The sequence below is a fragment of the Notothenia rossii genome (genome assembly GCF_949606895.1).
Source record: "Notothenia rossii genome assembly, chromosome: 5".
Taxonomy (NCBI): Eukaryota; Metazoa; Chordata; class Actinopteri; order Perciformes; family Nototheniidae; genus Notothenia; species Notothenia rossii.
The window spans coordinates 32009224-32030382 of record NC_136903.1 but is presented as its reverse complement, the minus strand read 5'-3'; the positions used below and the strand labels follow the sequence as shown (position 1 = coordinate 32030382).

The window sequence follows — 21159 nt, the reverse complement described above, 5'->3', positions numbered from 1 at the left end:
ACTGAACCTCATCACGACACAAGAGAGGACGACAGGATTGTAATTTCCCGTGTTCAGTGAATGCAACAGAGGCAAGACACCAGACCAACCAGAGAGTTGAATGGAAATAAACATCTGTCTTATTGGCTGACAGGTACCTATCCTGTGAGCTGTGACAATGTTTAAAATAAACTGTCAGTCAGACTCAGAGTTTTTGAAGATGGACAAAAGAAAACATTTTCTTAAAAAATACGCCAATTCTCAAGTGGTGGCTCACACAACAACCCCAGAGCCACCACTTGAGCCAGGTAAACAAGGTATGTAAATGTCAGTAAACTTCCAAGTTATGCGAACATGTAAGCAAAGCATAAATTACAGCTACGTTGACGTTACTTTGAATCGCGGGGGTAAGCTAAACCGTTAGCAAGTAGCTATAGCTAGCCAGATATATTAAATAAACACTTTGTCATACAATCTAAATGTAATATTTTTTAGCGTTACCTGGTCATTTCAAAGAAAGCTCTCTGGGAAATGTTGACTTACTGTTCGACATGAAGCTAGAAGCTACCTTACAGTACACAGTTGATCCGGAGTCCTGTCAGTTAAAGTGTTTCATAGTTAGCTTAGCTAAGCATCAATCTAGCACTAAAATATGTGGATGTTATGTGACAGTATTTCTGAGAAAAAGTCAGCTGAAATGGTGGCATAGTTGCCACTGCTTTACCTGTCAACAGCATGTTTGAACGTATTTGCAGCAGTAAATGTGGCTGTTTGGCCACTGACGTTGCCATAACAACACCTGAATTTATATGTGATACCTCTTTTTGTGACAGATTTTTGCAAGAAATTATAATTCTTCTGAGTGATATTCCTATTGACAGCTAGTTTCTATGTGAACATTATGAGATGGACAGCCAGAGAGACCAAATGAAAAACAGTTATGAAATACTATATGACAAAACAAGAATACAGTTTAAGTGATTTGTAAAATATCCATACAGAAAAATCTGTTTACAGTTCTGTTTCATATGGGTGTTTTGAGATGTATCCATAGATCTCTTAATTTTGCTCTCAAAGTGCACCAGATTGATGCTTTTAACTTCAATATTTAAAAAAAAAATCTTCCCGGGGGAGCATGCCCCCGGACCCCCCCTAGAGGAGGTGAGGACCCCCCAGGTTAGGTCCATGGTGTTTACATGCTTATTTATACAATATGTGTACTTATGCCAGTGGTTCTCAAACTTTTTCTGTCAGGCCCCCCCTTTGGAGAAAAAAAAAAGTCGGGCCCCCCCAAAACGAATAATCAGGCTCAGTGGCGGCGCCAGAGATTTATTTTGGGGGTGCTGTGGGGTAGCTTGACGTTTCATAGAGGGTGCTCAAACATTTAGGGTTTCCCATTAATGTACCGGTCGCTACAGTGGAATTTTCTACTGCAACAATCCCCACGCAAATACACAACGTACCCGCGACTGTTACAATGAAGGCTCGATATTCAGCTCACGGCATATAGGTGTAAGCAGGGATAAAGTGCTATTTTTATAGGTGATGTGTGGACGTCACATAGGGGGGTCCGGGGGCAAGCTTCCCCGGGAAGATTTATTTTTAAATATTGAAGTTAAAAGCATCAATCTGGTGCACTTTGAGAGCGAAATGAAGAGATCTATGGATACATCTCTCAACACCCATATGAAACAGAAATGTAAACAGATTTACTTTTTCTTGATGGATATTTTACAAATCACCCTTTTAAACTTTATTCTTGTTTTACTGTCATATAGTATTTCATACCTGTTTTTCATTTATTCTCTTATTTTTTTATAACTATAATGATCATATAACCGTGTGCCTCGGAAATAATTATTTACATTAATGGTGACCAAAACATTTGAGACCCACTGAGATAACACTGAGAGAGTCCTTTAGCTCTCAGTCTGACAGGAGAGGACTCTCCTCCACTTTGTTGTTGAAAAAACTCCTTATATCCGTTAGCGTAGCTCGCTAGCACCAGAAGCTAACAACAACGATCTCCAGTACCGGTGCGCTCTCTCTCTCTCTCACGCGCACACAAAATGGCTCGTTCCACACACACACACAGAGCCGAGCTTTAATGAAACAGAGACCCAGACGTAATAGTACTGTACTGCATCATATTATTTTCGAATCAATAATTTTTCAAATTATGATTTTTTTTTTTTTTTTAAATCTTTTTTTTTTTTTTTTTATAACCATTGTTCCTCCTGGTCTCTCGCGCCCCCCCTGGCATGCCTCTGCGCCCACCAGGGGGGGCGCGCCCCCCACTTTGAGAACCACTGACTTATGCTAACATCATAAGACAAAAGTTGGTTCCGTGTTGTGTGTAGTGAGAACGCGCTAGAGTGAGGGGGGCCCCCAAGCCAAAGCTCGCTTAGGGCCCCCAAAAGTCTAGGGCCGGCCCTGCAAGGAACTGTTGGACTTTTTTCCTGGAAGAGGCTGTGGGCCAATCAGCCACAGTGCTCACTTTAGCAGGATCCATCATTATCTGGTCAGGACCCAGGATGAAACCCAAAAACGAAGTGGAACTGATGTGGAACTCACATTTTTCATCCTTTAGTTGATTGTCCAACAACTTTGTTAATACTTGGCAAACATGCAGAACGTGTGAATCTTCATCACGGGAAAAAATCTAAATATCATCAAGATAGACAAAAACAAAATGATTCAAAAACTCCCTCAACACATCATTTATGAGAGCCTGAAAAACGGCAGGTGCGTTTGTTAGACCAAAAGGCATTACCAAATATTCATAATGTCCGCTTGGAGTGTTAAAACCAGTCTTCCACTCGTCCCCCTCCAGTATCCTTACCAAGTGGTAAGCGTTACGCAGGTCAAGTTTTGAAAAAACTCTAGCACCTTTCAAAAGTTCAAACGCTGAGGCCATAAGCGGGAGGGGGTACCTGTTCTTGATGGTTATGTCGTTTAGGGGGCTGTAGTCGATGCAGGGTCTCAGGGATCCATCCTTCTTCTCGACGAAGAAAAAACCAGCTCCGGCGGGAGATGACGAGGGACGGATGAGGCCCGTTTTGAGAGAGCTGTCTATGTACTCCCTCATAGACTCTCTCTCTGGAGCTGAGAGAGAGTACAGTCTTCCCTTGGGCAAGGGGGACCCAGGCAGGAGATCGATGGTGCAGTCATAGGTGCGGTGAGGAGGAAGGGATGTCGCTTTAGTCTTATTGAACACCTCCTTGAGATCTCGGTAGCAGCTGGGCACGTTCGAAAGGTCGGGGAAGTCTGAGTCTTGGTTATTTTCATCTTCCCTGTCAGTGTCTATAATGGGCTCTCTAATAGTTTCAGCAGTTTTACCCCTGAAACACGAATGAGAGAAGCCGCTTCCCCACCCCAAAACTTTACCAGTCCGCCAATCAATGTGAGGGTTATGTTTACACAACCAGGGATAGCCCAGAATTACTGCATCATGTGCATAATCAAACAGATGTAAAGTCATATTCTCTGTGTGTTCATGATCAATAGTTATTTTAAGAGGCATGGTTCTATGAATCACTTTGCACATGAGAGTACCGTCAAGAGCGCTAGCCTCAAGTGACTGAGTCAATGCCAAGGAGGCAATTTTCAAACGTTTAGCTAACCCCCAGTCCATTAGATTAGCGTCAGCCCCTGAATCTACAAGTACTTTCAAACCTATGCTGTGCTCATTATTATTAACCTCAACTTGGGTCATGGAACCTGAAATCTGCGGTTGTCAGTCGGCTCACCAGCACCCTCCGTCTTACGGCCCGTCCACACAGCGGCGTGCGTTGAAGCTTCAACGCTTCTGCCCATTCACTTTGAATGGGGTGACGTCACGCTTCGCCGAACTGCATTGTGAGGAGCGTAGTTACGCGTTGCTCGCGTCAAAAGTTGAACAATGTTCAACTTTTGAAGCTTCGACGGAAGCGTCAGCCAATCAAATCCCGTTTATGAAAATCTGCCAGTACATCTGCTAGCCAATCAAACCGCGTGTATGCTGCGAATAGTGAATCACCCGGTGCTGTATGATCAGTCTCTGTTCATCTACCGGGATACAAACCGGAGGAGCCAGGCATGGAGGGAGATGGCAGAGATAGTGGTGAAACTGGTAGGTTTTCGCCTGTTTGGGGAGTTTATATCCAGTGTACCTCGTTTAAACATTGAATGGACGGCTAGCAGGCATAGACAGTATATATAGCTAGCATGGAATGCACGCTGCTGTGTGGACACTCCGTTACTGGTGAGCCCCGTCTTTTAACGGGCAGGCTCCCAGGAAATGTCCCTGCTTCCCACAGTAGAAATATAAACGCTCCCGGAGACGCCGCTGCTTTTCCTCGGGAGACAGCCTGGCCCTTCCGAGCTGCATGGGTTCCTCTTCTGTGTTCCACGAAGCAGGTTTCACGGTAGAGGAGGGAAAGTGGGTACGAAATCCGGGTCGTCGTGGAGATCGTGCAGGAGGTGAGCTTCCTCGTTTAGTTAGCGGAGTTGACGCTTTCCTGGCTTTCTCCCTCCGTCGCTCTTGCAGCCGAGTGTCTGTGCGCATAGCCAAGGCGATCATACTGTCCAAATCCGGCGAAAGATCAAGAGGAACAAGAAGATCCCGCACACAGTCACTGAGTCTGTTGAAAAACATATCATATATTGCGTCTTCATTCCAACCACTGTCCGTGGCCAAAGTGCGAAAATCAATGGCGTAGTCAGCCACACTCTGATTCTGCTGGGAGATCTGTGTCAGGGCTCTGGCAGCTTCTCTCCCCGGTGTGGTCCGGTCAAAGATTTTTTTTATTGTCTCAGTAAATAGTTGTAGTGATTTACACACCGGAGACTTCCGTGCCCACTCCGCCGTAGCCCAGGCTTCCGCTCTTCCCGTGAGGTGGGACACAATGAACGCCACCTTGGCTAGATCGCTGGGGAAAGCAGCAGGCTGGCAGGTAAAATGCAGGTCACACTGCGTTAGGAAAGGACTGCAATTGCCAGACTCGCCTGAAAACTTCGCAGGAGGAGCAAGACGAATCATGGAAGCTAGCATGAGAAATTCAGCTGTAGTCTCTGGGGCTGGGGCAGCCGTGGCGGGAGGAGCGACGGGCAAACTATCCAAACGTGTAAGTACATTATGGACCCGTTCAGCCAGGTGATTGATTTGCATCATAACTGCGCCACGAAACTCACTCTGGCTGTTAGTCAGGGTCATCACTCCCTGGTTTAAGGCCTTCATGTCCTCCTCCTGTTGCTGCTGGCGTTGATCCTGAGAGCCGAGTGCTGCTCTCAGGGTTTGAGAGTCGGCTGAGTCCATTTGTTGGCCAGATCGTAATGTTACGACTGGAGCACACAAAAAATGATAGGACCCAAATGCACGACTCCAGACAAAAGATGATTCAAAAAAAGGTTTTTACTTGCGGTGAAAGGCAAGGCAATACACTCACAAAAGCAGAGTTAGGACTCCAAAAAATGACTCTACAAAAAACTACTGAAATTCACGATAGCTAAGAAAACAAACTGGCAGACTAGTATCACAAGGTTTGAAAACGATCTGGCACTGGGCACAGGGAACACACAGAATATATACAAATACAAGGGACTCTACAGGTGCAAACAATAAGGTCGGGGCAGGTAAATGACAAAGTAAAACAGGAAATGGCAGACAACAAAAAGTGTTAGCAGCCACAGACTTGACAATATAAACTAACCAGAGAAATAATATTAACAAATCTGCCGAGGTTCAACACAGAACTTTCCAATCAATTTATGGTTCTTTCAAGTTCAGCGTAAACTCCACTTCTTTCAGACTTTATTATGTAGAAATGATAATAATTACGAAAGTAACATAGTATAAGGTACAACAACATCATTATAACATTGAAAAAACCCATGTGACATTTAAAATTGTGTTTCACAATTAACCATTTTGTTTTACAGAGACAGAATTAAGAGAAAAACGTAGGGTGTTTCTATGGCCTACAGATTAAAATCATAAATTAGGAAAGACTTTAATGCCCCCATAAAAGCCTGTGTAACATTTAAACTGCCTATATGTATGTACTGTAGGTACTCGTTATTTATACAGGTTTGCTTTGTTGTTCAGTGGCATTTTGATCTTTAAACCCCCCAATTCAAGTTTTAAACTTCACTAAGATAGCAAAGTAAGGCACAATATTAAAACGTCATCAGACTTTGGTTTTTACCATGGATACAGAATAACCCAGCCGGTGAACTCATAATCAGGGCATCACATAATTTCATAAGGTTTTCATGGTAGATTTTTTTCACTTGCCGCTATAAGTGCACATGAACTACAGTGACCCAGAGTAAACATGCCTTATTGGACATGTTTGGACACTGTCAGTAACTTTAGGGCGTATGATCATTGCCTCATACACCTTTCTATCCATCGTAAACATAATAATGTGAGGGGATGTCTTCCCAAATGAATGGGCCTATTTCAAACACATAGATTCTTATTGCATAACATAGTGTATTCAATTGCTTTAATAGTAGATATGAATAAATAGACTCCTTCGAAAAGAAATTGTCTCTGTAGCTCATATCTATGGTGTTACATGTGCACAAGTGATGTCCAATAATTATTGATTAAAACACGTATTGACTAGGATCTTGTTGTACTCCTTTCCTTACTAAATAAAACTAGCCACCCAAAAAATGGACATTCCTTCTGTTATTCTCTCAAGCTGATTTTTCTGGTGTTTTGGCAAATCCAAGGTATGGATTCTGATATATATATTTCATATTTAATTCTGAGATATTTCCTGAGACTTGGAAACCCTTATTTGATTAGAAGACAAATAAAAAAGAAAGATGCAAAGTCTCTCCTCAGAGCTTATTACTACCTGAAATGATATGATGACCCCTAGAACAGATTTTGGAAGGGTGCAGCCATAATATCATCATGGATGTTTAATTTAATTCAGTTTTTGCTGTCTTTTATTTATGTTATTATTTGACTAAATTCAAGTTTTTTTATTATCCAATGTGCCTTTATGTCAAGTTTTTATTGTCTCCATTTAATTATTTAATACCAGCATGTAAAATAGTCTATTCAAATTGTTGCTGCAACAATGTAGAATACAGAAAAAAATAGTACAAAGTATGCCCATTGCATTTACGTTGGTTACTGATAGGAAAACTCCGGATGTGCTTATTTATAATACCTACATCTAAACACCAAACAAACGCACTCTACGTTTCGTTGCGAACCGTCCAGAAGAAGGAGCTAATTGGACAATCAGCACCCCAGAACACCATAGAAGAAGTTAATTAACCCGGAAGTAGGCGGGACTCCGGTTCCATTTCGTCCTTACTGACCGCCAGAGGCGGTGATTTAGCACTGGATATGTCCATCGCGCGCATGCGCAGCTCGAGTACCAATAACAACAAAGTCACCTGTGACCCACGTGACACCGGCTATATCAGCCGGTGTCGTCAGAGGATCTGTTCCTTTTCATCTTCTCGCTGCGCGAGAGTACCATGGCTACATTTTTGTAGCCTACAGAGTTCGTTCGGTTGGAACATTTGTCAATGATTCTCTGCAAACAGCTGGCTGCGTGTAGCTTCGCGACCCATCCAGTCGGAGCCTCGGGCTTACCCGTCCTCCAGGAGCTGTGGCTGGATGCGCAGAGACTTCGTTCGGACAGGTTGGTGTCGGCTTGGTTGGTGATGGCAGTGTTTCCGCTCCCTCTCCCAGCCAGGTTGTCCTGATTACTGTCTGTTTGCTTTTTGTGCTTGAACTTTTTTGGTGATGGTGGCATTTCCGCTCCCTCTCCCAGGAGTTGCCCTTGCTGTGCTTTTGTACTTGTTCTGACCGCGGCGTTGTGCCAAGCAATCATTAGCATTTTGAGTTTCCGGCTTTAGCTGTGTTTCTTGTTTGGCTAGTTACCAGTAGCGGCTGCAGCCACTCGGCTGACCCCGGGATAAGCACCGGAGTTTCCCTTGCTGTTTTTTCTTTAGAGGCCAGTTTCTGGTCTTAGCTTTGTGTTAAAGCTTCTTTATTTTACCCAGCTAGGTGAAGGCAGTGCTCTCGCTCCCGCTCCCTCTGCCGGTAACGTGGGTGTAGTTACATCCCTCTTTCTGTTCGGCGAGTAGCAGCACCACTCTACTCTTTCCGTTAAGCAGGAAGCTGGTGAAGGCTGTGTTCCCGCACCCGCTCCCAGCTACGCTGCATCTGGATACCTACAGAATGGCTCATTCATGTAGCGCCTGTATGGCTTCTCTTGAGCCCAAGGACGGCCATGACCGCTGCCCCTCTTGCCTCGAGCATCTAAGGGAGGCTCTCACAGTAAGTGCCTGCATGAACTGTAGAACGTCTGGCAGCAGCCAACGGACACCTCTCCTTGTCACATCCTCGTCCAGATCAGTTCGGCCGTTCCAGGCGACTTGAGGGAGTGATGGCTATGGGTGCTCCCCCCAATAGGAGGACTAGAAACAGGCTGTCCTCTAAAGTGGACCAGCTAGCTGCCGACATGGACATGATGAAGTCGCTCCTATTGGCCCTTCAGCCAGGGCCCGGTATAGGGGCTGCTAGCATGCCGCCTGCCCCTCCTTCGGTTGCCGCACCTCTGTATGAGGATGCTTTGTCAACCCACTGTTGAGTGGTTTCACGGCATCTGTCAGGGAAACTATCCTGAATGCCAGAACACCATCTACTCGAGCACAGTATGCAAATGGGAGCTCTTCTCCCACTGGTGTTTGAGTAAGGCTGAGAATCCGGGACATTGCTCCGTGGCCACCATTTTAGAGTTCCTGCAGTCCTTTTTGGATAGTAGACGGTCTCACTCCGCTTTGAAGGTGTATATGGCTGCTATCTCTGCCCGACATGTTGGAGTCGACAGCGCCACAGGTTGGTGTCCCTCTTTCTGAGAGGGGCTTTACGGCAGCGTCCCCCTAGCACCCCAAGGGCTCCGGCTTGGGACCTGCCCCTAGTGCTGGATGCCCTATCATCTCCTCCCTCCGAGCCCCTGGCCCAGGTTGGGCTTAAGTGGCTGTCCCTGAAGGCAGCATTTCTGCTTGCCATAACCTCAGGGAAGCGAGTCGGAGAGCATCATGCCCTCTCCGTAAGCAATACATGCCTGAGGTGGAACTCCGATGGCTCGGGTGTTGCCCTCTGGCCGAATGTGGCGTTCCTGCCCAAGGTGCTTCCACTAGCCAACTCCAATCGGCCTATCCAGCTGGCACGCTTTAACATTCCACAGGAGAGCGGCATGCCTGAGCTGCTGTGCCCTGTGCGTTCCCTAAGGGCGTATATTGATGCTACGGCCTGTATACGGCAGTCAGAGCAGCTCTTCGTTTGCCATGGCGGCACTAGGAAGGGTCGTGCTCTCTCTAAACAGCGGCTGTCCCACTGGGTGGTTGATACCATCACACATGCCTATGGGGCCAGTTGCCACCCCCCGCTATCAAGGGTGAGATGCCACTCTACAAGAAGCATCTCAACATCGTGGGCTGCCCTAAGAGGGGTGCACCTGGAGACCATCTGCGCCACGGCGTTGTGGGTATCTTCCGGCACATTCTCCAGGTTCTACCGGGTCAATGTCGCCACTCCTCACCCTCTGGGTGTGGTCCTGTTGCCAAGCTCCGCTGCTTCCAGCTAGGTGAGTAAGTGCTTGGATTCTTCATGACATGGTTGGTATAAGTCATCCAGTGCTAAAGCACCGCCTCTGGCGGTCAGTAGGGACGAAATAGAACGATAGTTATGGCTGTAACTACGGTTCTATGAGTCCCGGATGACCGCCAGAGTATCCTGTCACTCAGAATTCTTGTGTGCTCGCGAGAAGATTCTGGGAACAGATCCTCCTCGGCTGATATAGCCGGTGTCACGTGGGTCACAGGTCATTTTGTTGTTATTGGTACTCGAGCTGCGCATGCGCACGATGGACATATCCAGTGCTAAAGCACTGCCTCTGGCGGTCATCCGGGACTCATAGAACCGTAGTTACAGCCGTAACTATCGTTCTGTAGAAGAAGAAGCTAGCCGCTAGCCCCTCTGTGCTGCAATTTCGGATTCTGTCTCTATCCGGTCAACATGGTCCAACTGGTGGGTCCCCTCCGAAAAGAACTCGCCGACTCCCTCTCAACCTGCGTGATTTTTGTGAAATGATAGTCTTTATTGTAAGTTGAAACATTCAAAAACATTTCGCACGTTTACAAAACAGTATACATTCACATCACTAGCTTAATGTATCTAAGAATATAAATATTTCTATTATACATCTTAATAGAAATATTACATTGACAGCATAAACAATACAAATAGGCTAAAAGTTAGGTCACTTTATCAAATTCATAACAGTCATACTCTCAACTTTCCAAAGAGTTTGTAAAGATGTATCAGGATCTGAAGTTGTCTTACTGGACTGTAAGACAACTACACATACTACAACATTAAATAATCCATCATTAAAACAAATATACCTATTAATATGTTTGTAATTATTGGGATAATTATGCGTAACATGATCATTGCCATAAGCCTCATCATGGTGACCAACAAATATACGGAACATAAACTAACTAAACAGTTTATATAGGAGAATAAACAGATCTGGGTCAAACAAGTCATCAGCCTTTAGTTTAGATAAGGGGGTCATTTATTTTAGAAGTCTACTATCGAAAATAAAGCACCTCATGTCACATGTTTTATTGTTTAATCTCCTAACTGCTCTTCTATTCCGCTCCATATCGGACATCAATCTCCTTGGGAACGTCTGATTGGCCCTCCATGATTTGTTGGACTTGAGTGATCACCTTTTCGTGGAACACAATGTCCAGGTGGGCCAGCCCTCGGTACTCGGTCACATGCACGGGCTGCTCCTGCTGCTCCGCCCACTGTTTGCAAAGGCTCATGCTAAAGCTGTCCACCGTGTCGTCCCCATCGGCGTAGACAAAGTCCACCGGGTCCTTGTTTGGAAACTCCTCGTCGTATATGTATGTCACGGGAGTTGGAAGGCCCACGCCGTACATACACCACACCTCGACACCAGGAGGGTAGAGGTCTCCAGTGAGGTTCTTGGTGTCCTCCCACATGTGCCTGCAACCAACAAGAAGATTATGGTGTTGTAAAATCGAATAGATAGAATGGATCATATGACTACTTGTGAAAAGGGTTTTTAGTATTGTTTAATCGGCTTTCAATGATTGAATCATTGGGGGAAATGGCCAAAATGATGTGTGTAAAGTGTAGCAAGGGGGATATCCACTTTATTGATAACGGATATCCATACCAAAACTTTCTCTTCCTTTTGCCGGTCATTGTTTAGAATTCGATCTGCAACTCAAGAATGGAATTTGAATTGAGGGACACAAATTCAGCTAATTTATAGAAACAGATATCTTCATATGAATCCAGATAAATAAATAAGAAACGCTTAGTTGGATTGGACAGCAATCAGGTTCCGACCCTCACAAAACAGTGATGGGTCGATACTCCTGGCACATTTGAAACGGACACCAGAATGCTTCCAATACCAAAATTGCATTCCTGTTGCTTACAGATTCCAGATTCATATGTTGATCACCATTTAGTAATATAATGATTACACTTTGTATATAATTACCCCCTGATCTGCAGCTCCTCACATCCCTATATAACTTTGTATAGGGACCTAAATGAGTACTTAAGCAGAGTTAGCATTACCCTCTTTTAGCATTGCACTGCCAGGATGGATAGAAGGCTTGGGTTTTGAAAACGATAAATATCTTTCTTAAACTTGAGAAGATAACATTTCTTCTTAGTGGCCCTGTAGATTGCTTCTTTAAAAAGCAGAGATATATTATTTATTCATATCGTTTTTGTTGTTATGCACTGTTAGCTAATGTTAATTATTTTCGAATACATTTTAATAATGTATTTCATTTATTTGTATTTTATTTATCTTTACTTTGTTGTCTTTTCCTATATGGAATCTATGTCATTTTGGATGGGGAGGGGATAAGTGAGGTGTTAAGAGACGAAGTTCTGACAGGGGGGAAATGTCAAATGGAAGGAACAACTGTTTTCAATTGTAACACTGTTTGTATCTGAACTTCAATAAAATAATATAATATACAAAATAATTAAATGTTTAAATATATGAAAATCCTTTTTTTAAATTTTCATTTTTTTTCTGATTGCCTTGATGAGTCTATAATTATTTTTATCTTTTTTTGACAAAGACATAGTCCTTTGTTTCTGGGATAAAGTCATAGTCATTCAGCATTAAAACTGAAGAAGAACTTAAAATAGCTTATCAATGATCAAAGAAATCTACGTAAAAGAGACCAAAACCACCACTGAGATACTGTAACTGTTCAACTCAGAGGGGCAGCCCTGATTAGATTAAATCTGTAAATTACCAGCCGTCCTCATAGTTGATGTCTGTGAAGAGGCGCTGGTAGTCCTGGTTGGTGTAGTTGATGGTGGGTGTGGAGATGAACACGTGGTTGCTTGGCCAGGCTTTGGTGGGCAGCATCCAGGGATTAGTGGTCGTCATCCTCTGCTCCTCGCGGATCTTGATGTTGGAAATCATCGGGATGCCGTCATTTTCTCCTGCAACAAGTCAGGAATAGGAGAGGTTTTAGTAATAAAATATGAACGTTTTATAAGAAAACATTTCTGATAGCATTGTCTTATTTATAGCAGTATATAGCATTTGTATTCTATTGTAAGTGATTTTTGATGTAGCAAGTCTGTCATCATCTTTTTGGGCGGTTGTAAGTCAGTCTTTAGGGACTTGAATTTCCCCTTGTTGAATTAAATACGTGGCTTCCTCTCATGATACAGAAATGTTATCATTATTGAATAATATTTAATCAGGGCATATACATGTTAACATTTCAACCTATGACTTGTTCATTTTAGACCGCTGACTTCCTGTATCTTATTAGCAACAGATCAACAGTGAAAGTAAATAGCCATCTAATCTGACGTAGAGTACATAGAAATGTTTCAATATAGAAAGGTGTATCGAAACTGACCCTCTCTTAGCCAAGGCCGGATTAGTACCTCCAGGGGCCCCTGGGCACTGAGCACTCATGGGCCCCCCCCCCCCCAACCCACGAACCAACAAGTAGCACCACGCCTACCCAATCCTACCAACATGACCAATATTTAGAATTTTCAGTCAATCTGGCATGTCAAATCGCACACCCATTTGTCAAAAGCAGGGACGGAGCCACATAGTTCAACCAAAGTAGGTCTAGCCTTTTGCCCTTTCAGTCAAAAATCACAAGAAAAAGATACAATGGATAATATCTCAATACAGTGTATGGCTCAAGAACAGGGGCGGGTTGGCCATCTGTAGAATCTGGAGAACCACAGAACGGCCGGTCGTCCGGCCCTTTAAACATTTTTTGTTTAACGTCATCATTTAAGTTGCGACCGGCCACACGAAGAGAAGGGATTAGACGCTGCGGCAGACAGGGAGAATGAAAAAACATGGATGAAAATTAAAGAAAACGAAAAGAAAAAGGTGATGCCGAGAAGGCAAGTGAAAAAAAGATGAAGTCACTCGCAGGTGAAGCATATACATGTCGCAAATTGACAGACCTTTTTGGCAGCAGCGCTGCTACAAGCACTATCATCAGCAGCTTAGAACAAGTGCAAGATGATGAAGAGAATGATGAGGGCGCGAGTTCAGATATACAGCCAGACTCCTGCGTTCATGATGAGGGACAGAGTTGAGCTGGTGGAAGAACCAGCTCGACTGGCACATACAAGTGCAGGGCAAGAGCAAGAGGTGGGTGAGAATTATCCCTTGAACTCAGTGGCGTTTTCTCCTGGAGGCCAAGGGAAGCTAGGCTTCCCCTGTTTTCTTGGATTGTAGTTATAATTTTAATAAATAAATAAAAACACTTTGTTTAGTTTCGGTAATTATTCTGCCGGCCCATCTCTCCCCCATTCTCATTGAGTATTTTACAAAGAGTGAAACAACGCCCCTCTAGATGTTATGATGTAACAGTAGATTGCACTCTCTGTTGCGAGAAGAGGCTAGCCCGAAATTGGCTTCCCTTGTGGAAAAAAATAGAGGGATTGACCAATTAGATGAGGCTCACGTCATGCCTCACAATCCAATCAAATCGCATCAACTTCAGTAACTGTCATCACCGCCCTTAAAAAGTAGCAAGCAACTGAAGCAAGTGCAATTATGGAGGGTGGAGATTTGGAGTATTTCATCAAAAATAATTTTACTAAACTTCCGCTACAGCAGCAACTAAAAATGAAATCTGATGACAGGCCAATGCCCAAACTGGAGCTGTGTACAGAGAGGAAAAAAGGAGTGAATCACATAAAACTTTAAATAATAATCAGCGGATTTCTAACATTTTACATTTCATGTGGCCGGACTGGGTCAGTTTCCAGGGCTGAATTTTAGTCCCAGTCCGCCCCTGATCAAGAAGACCTAGGTAATATCAATCAAAACCTCAGAACAGCACCCCACTTAATGCTCAAATATGACTGGCTGGCAGTACAAGTACACAAGGAGTTCTATTTGTCACAAACATCGAGAGTTACAAAAGTAAAATATGTAGTGAAATTGTGTGGTTGCTCAAGGGTGGGGCTGTAATTCGGCTATACACCGCTGCCACGTAGTAATAAAGTTGAGCGCATACATATGAGACCTACAGTACAGTGGCCTACAGTAATTTGACCCTATGGAAAAGCTGTGTTATTTATGGCAAAGAGTGAGTGTCATTTAAAACAATGTATGATGAGAGAGGTTGTGCCCGAAATCAACAACAAAAAGAAAAAAAAAGATTTTATTTTTTTATCTTGTCACTGAGGGCCCTCTTTGCTCAAGGGCCCCTGGGCACTTGCCCAGGTTGCACATATGGTTAATCCGGCCTTGCTCTTAGCCCATGTTTGTGTTTATTTTTTTCAAGCTGGTTCAAACCAGCTCTCAACCGAACACCAGGTAACATTTATATAATTAATTCTGGGAAAATGCTCCTGGCCTGTCCTTCCGTAAATCACAAAAACACAAAACTGCTACTCTGTGTTTCTCTCTGGATAATGTGTGGCAACTTTGGGCCAAGCACTCATTTCACTGCAGACTTGTTCCGAGGTGTTTTTGAAAAGTGGTGAAGATATACAGGGTCTGAAGATTTTAAAATCGATTTCAACAAATACAATTTAAAGCAATGTAATGGGGGGATCAGTTTAAGGTCAGAGTGGATAATAATGATATTGGTAAAAAACAAGAAACTACAGGTATGTCACAAAGTTTATTGTAAATTTCCAAACTGGTCATTACCTGACGACAGGACTCTGAGTGGTTTGACAGCGCCCCCCCATGGAGCTGCCAGGGAAATGAAGCCCCTGATGTATTTGTCCTTCCAGGCCTGAGGCTGGTGGTTGAGGAAGTAGAGGACGTAGTGGCAGCCCATGCTGTGTGCCAGCAGGAACACAGGCTTCTGGTACTCCTCGTACATCTCCTCTACCACTTTGTGCAGCTTCGACAAATACTCTGCGTTCTCATCTGTTGGAGGAGGGGACATCATGTGTTTTTCTTTGTTATCATGCGTGATGATGATCAATTACTATCCTTGATCTCAGTATTATCAGTTTAACTTAAAATTGGGTATTGTGACGGTTCTATCAATACCGATACTGCTTATTATTGCTCTTATCAATATCATGATGAAAGTGGGCACGTGTCCATCTTACACCATCATCAGAGGGCAGGGTTTCTCAATGACTGTAGTTAACTATAAAAGGACCTCTCACACCTATATGCTTCTGCAGCAACGCGGACAGCAAGAACTGTATAACTCTTTAAGCAGCAAAAAAAAAAATGTTGGTTCAAACAGCTGTCCACAGAGTGGTGATCTGCAGAGCTGTGCAGAGCAGACACACCAATGCACATGTATACATGTTGCAAGTTCAAAGTTAGGCTAACTTACCAAGCAAGTAGTTAGTGATGCTATGCTTTAGTAGAGGTTCAGTTGTATCTCCGTAGCTAATATTCTAGCAAGCGGTTGCAAATGTAGGCATCTATCAGAAAAAAGGCAACATTTGTAATTGTTTGGATTTGTCCTTAGCTTTTTTTTGGTCTCCACCAATCCCTGAGAAAACAAAACATTTAAACTGCTAGATAAATGTCTTGTTTATCACCAATTGGTCACTTTCTCTGCAATTCAAAAAAACAAAACAATGAGCTAAAAAGAGGCTAAAAAGCCAAAAGAGTTGAGTAAAAAAATATTTCTACACCAATAGCACCTTGAACGAGCCAAGACTAATTGTTGGGTAAAGTTAGCTCATGCTAAGCTAATTGAGCATTAAGCTTCTTAACTGTCAAATATTTAACTAGAGGTTGTTAGGAGTGAAAGAGGGGGAACACCAAACCGAAGTTTGTCAAGAGACCAGACACAACTTTAATCAATGCTAATGTTGCTACATGTTTACTGGATGGGTAAATCAGCAAATGTTTGCTTACATACTGACAATGTTGTATTAGGAGCTTATTCAATTGCCTCCAAGTAGCCAATTTCTCTTGGTGGAGCTTTAACAAAAACCAAAGACTGCATAAGAAGTTAACCTAGTCTCCATGACTGTCACGATTCTCATGTTATGTCACGTTTATAGTTTTGTAGGTTTGGGTGTTTTTGCTGTTTTCCCTGTCATGTTTTCCTCTGGGTTATTGTCTGGTCTTTTTTCCCTGTTTTTTTCCTCTTGTCATTAGTTTCCCTGGTGTGTCTAATTGTCTGATTATGTTCACCTGTGGCCCTGTGTTTTCTCCTCCCTCCTCACCTGTGTCTTGTTGTGTGATTAGTCTTGTGTGTATTTAAGTTCTGGGTTTTCTGTCTGTCTTTGTGCCATGACTAGTTCTGCGGTGAGTGTTCTGTCATTGTTTATATCATAGCCTTGAAATAAAGGAGTTTTTTCAGTTTATATCTGCACTTGGGTCCTGCTTCCTTCACAAACCGTGACAGAAGGAACCGACCAAAATATGGGCCCAGCGGATATGGAAGATTTTGACTTAGATCTGTTCGATCTGGACTTTTCCCTTCAATGTTTTCATGCCGAGTGGAAAGGAACTTCCTCTAGAAAGGACAAAGAGGCTATTCTCGAGAGAGCACGAATGGAGGTGGCCGAAATGGCTTGGTTGAGAAGTTCGTTGCCGGATTGGTTACAGCTGTTCACAAGTGGTCCTGAGGATTAGTCCGACGCTTGTAACCCTTTCCTCGGATCCGACTACGGTCCTGTTGGAGGTCCACGGAGTCTCCAAAGAGCCTCTAGGAGACGCAGGGCCAGGATTCCAGCCCGTGCTCCAACAGCCATGATCCCGGTGTGGGATTCCCGGCCTGATAGCCCCAGGCATGCTAGCTCCCTGTCTCCCAATTCCCAACCTGGTACCATACGCCTCGGTGGGATCCGTCTGAAGTCAACCCATGCTTCTGCCCCAGTTCCTGCTCCTGTTCAGGAGTTGTATGATGGAACTCGTCTGGCTTATGGAGGTCCACGGAGTATTCAGGTGGCTGCGAAGAGGAGTCGTCGCAAGGCCAGGCTAGCAGCCCGAGCCCCAGCAGCCATTGTTCCGGCTACAGAACCGGCCCACACAGCCATGGCTCCAGCCCCAGTACAGGCCCCAGCAGCCATGGCTCCATGCTCCAGTACCGGCCCACGCAGCTTTGCTTCCATACTACATTACCTGGCTTACACAGCCAGGGTCCAGGCTTCCGCTCCGCGCCCAGCAGCCATGGTTCCGGCTCCAGTGCCGGCCCCAGCAGCCATGCCCCCTGCTCCAGAACCGGACCTTACAGCCATGTTTCCGGCTCCAGAACCGGACCTTACAGCCATGTTTCCGGCTCCAGTGCCGGCCCACACAGCCATGATCCAGGCTTCGGTTCCGGACCTTACAGCCATGTTTCCGGCTCCAGTGCCGGCCCACACAGCCATGTTTGTGGCTCCAGAACCGGACCTTACAGCCATGTTTCTGGTTCCAGAGCCGGACCTTACAGCCGTGGTCCCGGCTTCAGTACCGGCTCCAGTAACCATGGTCCCGACTCCGGCTCCTCGTCTCCTGTTGGCTCTCCAGCCGACCCCAGCTCCCCATGTCCTGTCGGCATACCGGCCGACTCCAGCATCTCGTCTCCTGTTGGCTGTCCGTCCGACGCCAGCTCCCCGTGTTCTGTTGGCGAACCAACCCACTCAAGTGTCGTTGGAGGTTCCGCTGGGGGTCCTGCCAACCCTATGTCCTGTGCCGATGGAGGTCCCGCCGACTACTCTTCTGCCGGGGGTCCTGCCAACCCTATGTCCTGTGCCGATGGAGGTTCCGCTGGGGGTCCTGCCGGCTCCGTGTCCTGTCCCGTTGGAGGTCCCGCCGACTACTCTCCTGCCGGGGGTCCTGCCAATCCCATGTCCTGTCCCGTTGGGGGTCCCGCCATCTACTCTCCTGCCGGGGGTCCTGCCAACCCTATGTCCTGTCCCATTGGGGGTCCCGGCGACTACTCTCCTGCCGGGGGTCCTGCCAACTCTATGTCCTGTCGCGTTGGGGGTCCCGCCGACTACTCTCCTGCCGGGGGTCCGGCCAACCCTATATCCTGTCCTGTTGGGGGTCCCGCAGACTACTCTCCTGCTGGGGGTCCTGCCAACTCCATGTCTTGTCACGTTGGAGGTCCCGCAGACTGCTCTTCTGCCGGGGGTCCTGCCAACCCCATGTCCCGTGCCGTTGGAGGTTCCGCCGACTGCTCGCCTGCCGGGGGTCCTGCCGGCCCTGTGTTCTCTTCCGTGGGGGATCTTGCCGACACCGGCTCCTGCGCGGCCTCCGGAGTTGTCCAGTCTTCGCCCTCGAGCCCGGTCCCCTGAGTTCGCCCGCGGTGGTCTTCGCACCTCCTCGGACTCTGCCTTGCCCCCGGGCTGTCCGCCCGAGACCCCCTCCTCGAACTCTGCCTTGCCCCCGGGCCGTCCGCCCGAGACCTCCTTTTTGAACTCTGCCTTGCCCCCGGGCCGTCCGCCTGAGACCCCCTCCTCGAACTCTGCCTTGCCCCTGGGCCGTCCGCCCGAGTTCCCCTTTTTGAACTCTGCCTTGCCCCCGGGCCGTCCGCCCGAGTTCCCCACCTTGGTCTCTGCCTTGCCCCCGGGCCATCCGCCCGAGACCCGTCCTCCAGACCCCCTCCACCCACCCTGCTGGACTTAGTTTTTTTGGGACGTCTGGAATCCGTCCCTTAAGGGGGGGGGGGGGTTATGTCACGATTCTCATGTTATGTCACGTTTATAGTTTTGTAGGTTTGGGTGTTTTTGCTGTTTTCCCTGTCATGTTTTCCTCTGGGTTATTGTCTGGTCCTTTTTTTCCCTGTGTTTTTCATCTTGTCATTAGTTTCCCTGGTGTGTCTAATTGTCTGATTATGTTCATCTGTGGCCCCTGTGTTTTCTCCTCCCTCCTCACCTGTGTCTTGTGTGATTAGTCTTGTGTGTATTTAAGTTCTGGGTTTTCTGTCTTTATCGGTTCGTCTTGTGCCATGACTAGTTCTGCGGTGAGTGTTCTGTTTTGTCATTGTTTATATCATAGCCTTGAAATAAAGGAGTTTTTTCAGTTTATATCTGCATTTGGGTCCTGCTTCCTTCACAAACCGTGACAATGACTTCACCCATTGGTTTGTTTGCTACGGATTTGAAGATTCTAATTTGGCATGTTGGCCATTGCCATCTTGCTGCTTTATTCTCAATTTAACTCTAAATGGGACAACTATTTACAAATGAGCATCATGCTTCTTCGAAAAAGTCTTAAGACCAGTAAATGATACCTTAAACTTATTCGGAAACTGCTTACTAAGGTAATAAATTAAAGGTCTCCTATTATGCTATTTTTAGGCATATATTATAGGGTTCAGATATATAAAAAACATGTCTATGAAGTGTTTTGCTCAAAATACCAAACAGATCACCCATTCTAACCCCTCTATTTCAGCCCTGTTTTGGTGCTTTTCCACTGCAGGACCTGGCACGGCTTAGTACGCCGTACGGCAGGGATCACCAACTAAATTTGTCCAAGGGCCAACATTTATCCAATAGACACTATCGCGGGCCAGTGATTTTTATATAGCCCAGAATTTTGAAGTTGTTGACCGGGGAGGGATTACATTTTGTAAATGTTATCAGATACTGAATACATGCTCTGAAAGTAATCAGAATACAGTTACAGTTACGTGTCTTAAAAAAGTTACGTAATCAGATTACTTTTAGAAGGCTTTTGGCATACTTTCTTTTTCCATAACAGATGGGTATGTTTTGGTGAACAGGAGACACTTATTTTACTGTTTTAATGGCTTATCAAGAACTCAAACACAACATCTTGGTGTCATTCTGGACAGCTCCCTCTCATCTGCACCCCACATAAAAAACATCACCCGGACTGCATTCTTTGTACTGTCTTAAAATCTTTCCTTGGAATATGTTATGAATAGTAAGGTGTCCTTGGGTGCTTTGAAAGGCGCCCCTAAATAGAATGAATTATCATTTATTATCTGAAACGATGTAATAACTTTTAAAACGTTTTCCAGTCACTTGCCCCATGCATTCAGCGACAGCAGGCCATTCACTTTGATTTGATTCCGTTATGAAGTGTCATCATTTCGACAATAAATAAATGCTACATAAACGTTATCTTGTACATTTTATCTAACCATCTCCGTTTCCAACTTTCAATATATTTTAAAAGAGATCTCTCTCTCTCTCATCTGCGTGCGGGGGCGGGGCCTGACAGACACGCTGCATTTCTCTCTCGCTCACAGACATGCTGCAGCGCTGTGCAGTGTGCACACAGTTCTGCCGGTAATGAATATTACATTTTGTGAGGAAACTTTTCCACCAATAATTCCAATAAGTATTCCAAAATGTATTCACTTCAGGTTTATGAAAGTAACTGTAATCAGATTACTCGTTTTTCAAATGTAACGCCAGCTGAATACAGTTAGCCTACTTGATTTTTGCATTCTGATTACGTAACGCCGTTAGTCCGTTAAATGTATTCCGTTACAACCCAACCCTGCTTCTAGTCTACTGTCCCACAGCTCCAGCGTCTCTGTTGGACTCTGTCGCAGCGGGGATACTGCTGTGGTGCGGAGCGCACAAAGCATACTCTTCACACGAAGGATCACTTCTTCTTCAAGGCAGGGAAGGTTTCGCAGTACGCAGTCTACTGTCCCGCAGCTGCTGCCTCTCTGTTGGACTCCGGCACTGCACCTTACTCA

General features: G+C 45.3%; 2 protein-coding genes across 2 annotated transcripts in view; both read right to left on the bottom strand.

Annotated features, from left to right (window-relative positions):
- Positions 1-21159, bottom strand: part of LOC307041940 (phosphatidylcholine-sterol acyltransferase-like) — a 229100-nt gene that overhangs the window by 196363 nt on the left and 11578 nt on the right. The gene's annotated exons all lie outside the window — the stretch shown is intronic.
- LOC307041938 (phosphatidylcholine-sterol acyltransferase-like) lies at positions 10074-15480 on the bottom strand. Its single transcript, XM_079685548.1, has 3 exons — positions 15222-15480; positions 12325-12517; positions 10074-11020 (listed from the first exon to the last, which is right to left on the bottom strand). The coding sequence occupies exons 1-3, from the start codon at positions 15466-15468 to the stop codon at positions 10657-10659; spliced, it is 804 nt and encodes a 267-aa protein (XP_079541674.1). The 5' UTR covers positions 15469-15480; the 3' UTR covers positions 10074-10656.